General features: G+C 40.1%; 1 protein-coding gene across 1 annotated transcript; it reads left to right on the top strand.

Annotated features, from left to right (window-relative positions):
- Nucleotides 1–317: 317 nt before the first annotated feature.
- LOC129687557 (olfactory receptor 150-like) lies at nucleotides 318–1,253 on the top strand. Its single transcript, XM_055622016.1, has one exon. It carries the CDS (start codon nucleotides 318–320, stop codon nucleotides 1,251–1,253), a length of 936 nt encoding a protein of 311 aa, XP_055477991.1.
- The last annotated feature ends 4,947 nt before the right edge of the window (nucleotides 1,254–6,200 follow it).

The following is a 6,200-nucleotide window of genomic DNA, read 5'->3' as shown; positions in this document are numbered from 1 at the left end:
AAATCTGACATGGAAACCTATTGAAACACTCAAGTTACCAGAGCAATTGTTGTGTGATTCACACTTAAATATTACATGTAAGCATTCATACAGCCTAGACTGTAAATGAGAATTGTCCAGTCTGATATTTGATTACATGCCTCATGTATTTGGGTTCCAGGGCTCTGACTAAAAATATTGACCAGGAACTTGCATATCTGGAGATACCCAATTGAGAAAACTTGAATTCTATTTGAAACTTTATTATGTAAAATTAAGAACATTAAGTATCTCTCTTAAAACCTTGTTTCTCTTTCAACCTAGACGCTCAGAAGAAAATGGCAGAAGGAAATTATTCCACTCTGACAGAGTTCGTCCTCACTGGCTTAACAGAGAAGCCAGGGCTCCAGCTGCCCCTGTTTTTCCTCTTCCTAGGAATCTATGCTGTCACTATCCTAGGAAACCTGGGCATGGTCATGCTAATCCTGTTCAGTCCTCACCTCCACACCCCCATGTACTTCTTCCTCAGCAATCTGTCTTTTGTTGACCTCTGTCAGTCCAGTGTCATCATTCCCAAAATGCTGGAGAACTTTGTGGTAGAGAAGAGTGTCATCTCTTACGCAGGATGCATGGCTCAGTTTTACTTCTTTGATGTTTTTGCTGTTTCAGAGTGTCACATGCTGGCTGCCATGGCGTATGACCGCTATGTTGCCATCTGTAACCCCTTGCTGTATAATGCTATGATGTCCTATAAAGTGTGCTCCTGGATGGTGGTGGGAGTGTACAGTATAGGTTTGATTTGTGCCACAGGTGAAACAGTCTGTCTGCTTAGATTGCTTTTCTGCAAAGCTTATGATATAAACCACTACTTCTGTGACCTTTTCCCACTATTGGAACAATCCTGCTCCAGTACATTTATCAATGAAACACTAGGACTGTCCTTCAGTTCTTTTAATATCATTGTCCCAGGTTTGACCATCCTCAGCTCCTATGTCTTCATCATTGCCAGCATCCTCCGCATTCCTTCTACCGAGGGCAGGTCCAAAGCCTTCAGCACTTGCAGTTCCCACATTTTGGCCATTGCTGTCTTCTTTGGATCTTTAGTTTTCATGTACCTGCAGCCATCATCAGTCAGTTCCATGGACCAAGGGAAAGTGTCATCTGTGTTTTATACTATTATTGTTCCCATGCTCAACCCCCTGATCTACAGTCTGAGGAACAAGGATGTCAAAGTTGCCCTCTATAAGTTTGTAGAAAGAAGACAATTCCCATGAGATGGAGAATTTTGTTAGCTAAAACTTTCCAACTGACCACACTTTCTACTTGCAGTGGTAGACTGCATTGAAAGAGACTAAATTCATTACGCACATGATGGCAGGGGTTGATGCAACATTCCTCTGGCACGGTTTCATGATTACATCACTGTCTGTTTCCTAAGCTATTTTCTCTCTTCCCCATGGTCCCAGGATTGTTTTTCCATTTATTTTTGTTTTCCTCAGGACATTTACAAAATTTCAGATTCAAAGGAGAGATTCTTGTGCTGAAGACATGGTTCAGAGGTTCAGCACAAAGTATATAGTGAATATGTGGTAGAGAGATGTAGCACATCCTAATGAGTCATAAAGGACGCAGTGCAGAGACGTAGCACATCCTAATGAGTCATAAAGGACGCAGTGCAGAGACGTAGCACATCCTAATGAGTCATGAAGGACGCAGTGCAGAGATGTAGTGCATCCTCATGAATTATGAAGGATACAGTGGAGAAAAGAAGCACATCTTCATGAGTCAGGAAGGACGCAGTGCAGAGATGTAGTGCATCCTCATGAATTATGAAGGATACAGTGGAGAAAAGAAGCACATCTTCATGAGTCAGGAAGAACGCAGTGCAGAGATGGAGTGTATCATGAAGGATGTAGCCCAGAGATGTAGTGCAGCTTCATGAGTCATAAGGTTTTGTTAGTACTTGATTATTTTGAATAAAAGTGACAAGAGCAGTATGGGACTACAGGATAGAGTCTACCAGGGCTCTGAGGTCCCCACAGTCTGCCTGCTCAGAAGTACCTATATCACTTATAAAGACTCATTTGCATACATTTACAAGCAAAATAAATCCACACGTTTGTTTTGTTTTATAAGTTTGGAACATTGTTCTTTTTAGGTGGAATTTATTTTTGTTATATCAGAGAATAATACATGTTAAGTAACATTTGAATTGCTTAATATTGGGTCTTTTTGAAATTTTAAATTAACATTACTAATAGTCACAATCTTGAAAGTATGTCTTTTAAATAAACAATTGTAACCATTTGAAATATAAATGTACAATCTTACTTTTGACTACATTCTTAGAAGCATGGTAGAATATATCAAATTATATATGCATAATTAAGGTGAGATTTTCTACTAGCAGTGATAGACTGTAATGAAAGAGACTGAATTCATTATGCACGTGATGGCAGGGGTTGATGTAACATTCCTTCTGGCACAGTTTCAGGATTACATTATGTCTTTGTTTCCTAACTCTTTTTTTTTTTTAATCTTCTTCATAGTCCAAGGACTGTTTTCCATTAATTTTTTTTTTCCTCATGATGGTTACAAAATTTCAGAATCAGAAGTGGCATTCCTGAGCTGAAGACATGGCTCAGAGGTTGGGCACAAACCTTTCTCGTAAAGGACCCAGTGGTGATTCCTGATAGTCGTATGGCAGCTCACAAACTCCTGTAATTTTAGCACCGTCAGAGCTTTCAGCACTTCCCTAAAGTGCACAAACCCACACTCTCTCACACATGTACACGTAATTAAATATAAAAGCAAAAAAAAATTTAAATGACATCTTCTACAGTTCCATTCACATCTAGTCACTTATTCACATGGAAAAGGGAAAATGGGATTTTTTTTTTTCTGACTAATGATCCCTCAACTTACTGTCCATTCTGACAACGATACGTATTGATACTTTGAGGAACACAGAAATAAACTTCCAATCATGAAATCCTTCCTCTCTCCCAAATGAAGTAGCCTGCTGGGGTTGCCACTAGTTCATCCTCAGAATTAGGCTGTGCTGGTGACACCAAGCTGACTCCTCAGGGAAAGGCGCCCAGAAGGGACCATCCCTAGCTCCACGACACCCTAGCCATGATACTATCCATGGGCAGCTCAATTGCAAATCCAAGCTGAGCTCTTTCATCTCACCCTAGAAATGTTTTTCAGACTCTAGCAGAAAATACTTTTCTGTTTTCTTTCTGGGGCATTGTACATACCTTTTGGTATGTGTGCCTAAAGAATGGAATACTCAGGGTGGGGACTTGTCTGCCTGTCCAAACCATCCCTGGATTTTCTGCTTCTTTCTGTTGTCTGTCCCTGCACTAAGATGTCAGCTGTGATGTCCGGGTTCTTATATTTACAGATGGTATGTATTTAGTCAGCGTCTTAGAACTGTGATTTTTTTTTTTTACCTTTTTTAAATTTTAATTTTTTACAATTTATTCACGTTCTATACTGACTGTAGCCTCTCCCTCATCTCCAGGTCCCACCCTTCCTCTCTCTCCCCTTCCAGTCCCCTCCTGTAGTCCACTGAAAGAGGAAGTCCTTCTCCCCTGCCATCGGACCTTAGTCTATCAAATCTCATCAAGACTGCCTGGATGCTCTTCCTCTGTTTCCCGGCAAGGCCACACCACCAGGGGGAGTGATCAAAGAGCAGGCAACCAAGTTCATGTCAGGGACAGCCTCTGCTCACCTTATTTGGGAACCCACATGGAGATTGAGCTGCCTATGGGATACATCTGAGTAGAGGGTCTAGGTCTTCTCCATGCATGGTCCTTGACCGGTATATCAGTGTCTGCAGGATCCCTGGGCCCAGATTTGTTGGCTTTGTTGTCTCCTTGTGGAGCTCCTGTCCCCTCTGGGTCCTTTTATACCCCCTTTCACTCTGCCCAAAGTTTGGCTGTGAGTCCCTGCATCTGTTTCAATCCCCTCTTGGGTGGAGCCTTTTAGAGGATATCTATCGGAGGCTCCAGTCCTGTTCCCTGTCTTCCACTGCTTCAATGTCTATCCTGTTTGCCATTCTGAATGAAAATTAAGCATCCTCCCTAAGGTCTTCCTTGTTGTTTAGCTTCTTTAGGTCTGTAGATTTTTGTATGGTTATCCTATATTATATGGCTAACATGGCTTAAAAGAGAGTATATACCATGTGTATCTTTCTGATTCTGGATTACCTTTCAGGATGATCTCTATAGTTCCATCCATTTGTCCTCGAATATCATGACTTCCTTGTCTTTAATATTTGAATAGTATTCTATTGTGTAAATGTGCCCTAATTTCTGTATGCATTCTTTGGTTGAGGGGCATCTAGGTTGTTGCCAGATTCTGTTTCTTATGAGTGAAGCTGCAATGAACATAGCTGAACAAATATATGATATTTTTTCTTTTTTTATTTATTTGTTTATTTATTTTTTATTATTTTTTATTTTTATTAATTACACTTTATTCACTTTGTATCCCCCCATAAGCCCATCCCTCCACCCCTCCCGATCCCACTCTCCCACCCCCTTCTTCATGCATGCCCCACCCCAAATCCACTGATACAGGAGGTCCTCTTCTCCTTCCTTCTGATCTTAGTCTATCAGATCTCATCAGGAGTGGCTGCATTGTCGTCTTCTGTGGCCTGGTAAGGCTGCTCCCCCCGCAGAGACTCATACTCCAACCAAGTACCATGCATGGAGATAACCTAGAACCCCTGCACAGATGTAGCCCATGGCAGTTCAGTGTCCAAGTGGGTTACATAGTAATGGGAAGAGGGACTGCCTCTGACATAATCTGATTGGCCTGCTCTTTGATCACCTCCCCCTGAGGAGGGAGCAGCCTTACCAAGCCACAAATATGATTTTTAATTCCTGAACATTTGCTCCAGCCCTACCATTGTTATTTCTCTTACTGTGCTTTATTGCCCCCTGGTGGATATAGAAAAAATTTCAATCTGAGGGTAAGGAAAACAAATAACAACTTGGCCAAAAGTCATTATAGTTTTAATATTATGGCAAGTATGAATAAGGAGTAAAATTGACTTGCAGATTTCTTGAAACTTTTAGGTATATATATATATATATACTGATAGATAGATATAGATATAGATATAGATATATAGATATAGATATATAGATATAGATATATAGATATATAGATATAGATTTTATATATATATATATATATCTGTAAATATTTATGAAGAAACACTTAAATGAATGCTTTTTTCCCCCAACTTGAAAATAAAAGTATGAAGGTTATAGTTTTGCATCTGAAGTGCTGTATTGGATTTTAAATTACAAAGTGATTCTTTACACATCAAAGTCTCACCACATAAGGTCGTCATTTACCCATGGGTAGTATTTTAGTTTTCATTGTCTTCCTTATTCTAACCCACATTGCCATAACCTATTCATAAAAATCCAATTTCACTTACATAGAAGAATCATTTTTTTTTTCTAGCAGGTGACATTAAATTCTTATACCTTCCCTTCCTGACTTCTAAAGCATACAATGACTGCTTCTGTTGAGTGGTTTGAATTATTCTTCACTAGCACCTAGTGTTTAATGATCTTTCCTTTTCTTTATAATGCTAATGTGATACTTTTACCTACCTCCTTGGATCATTACTTGCAAATTAATGTATTTCTTCCATTCACTTCTTGTAAATTAGGTGCACTCGGCAAGCCTGACTTTCTGTGACTCAGTTTATGCTGTCACCCAGCCCTGCCAGGTGCACTGTGTTTCCCCCTAGTAACAGGCACCCCCTTTAAAAGGTGTGGACACCCAGATCACACTTTCAATCTTGTTTGGTCACTCTGTGTCCCGATCTCTCTGCCTGCCTAGGTGTCTGCCTGTGTGTCTGTGTGTCTGTGTGTCTGTCTGTCTCTCTCTCACTCATTTCCCCGCTCCAAGATGGCCCTTTACTCTCCCCCTCCCCAATAACCCTCTTCCATTAGATCTGCTGCTTGGTGTGGTCTCTTCATGGCGCATGTTGGCCTCCAACCTGCCAAGGGACCTCTCCTTAGCTTTATCCTAACACTCCTTCTTTTAATTTCATAATATCAGCTATGCAAGTGAATAATTGCATGATTTTTCTCTTATGCAGAAAAGTATGGAGTGAAACAAACATACTAAAGGAATTACTAAATTTTTTGAGTTAACATTATGGTTTTTTTAATTCTTTATTATTTACACTT

This window comes from Psammomys obesus, unplaced genomic scaffold, assembly GCF_907164565.1.
Source record: "Psammomys obesus unplaced genomic scaffold, mPsaObe1.curated_primary_1811, whole genome shotgun sequence".
Classification (NCBI taxonomy): Eukaryota; Metazoa; Chordata; class Mammalia; order Rodentia; family Muridae; genus Psammomys; species Psammomys obesus.
The sequence above is the reverse complement of the archived record's forward strand: the minus strand, read 5'-3'. Positions and strand labels throughout refer to the sequence as shown.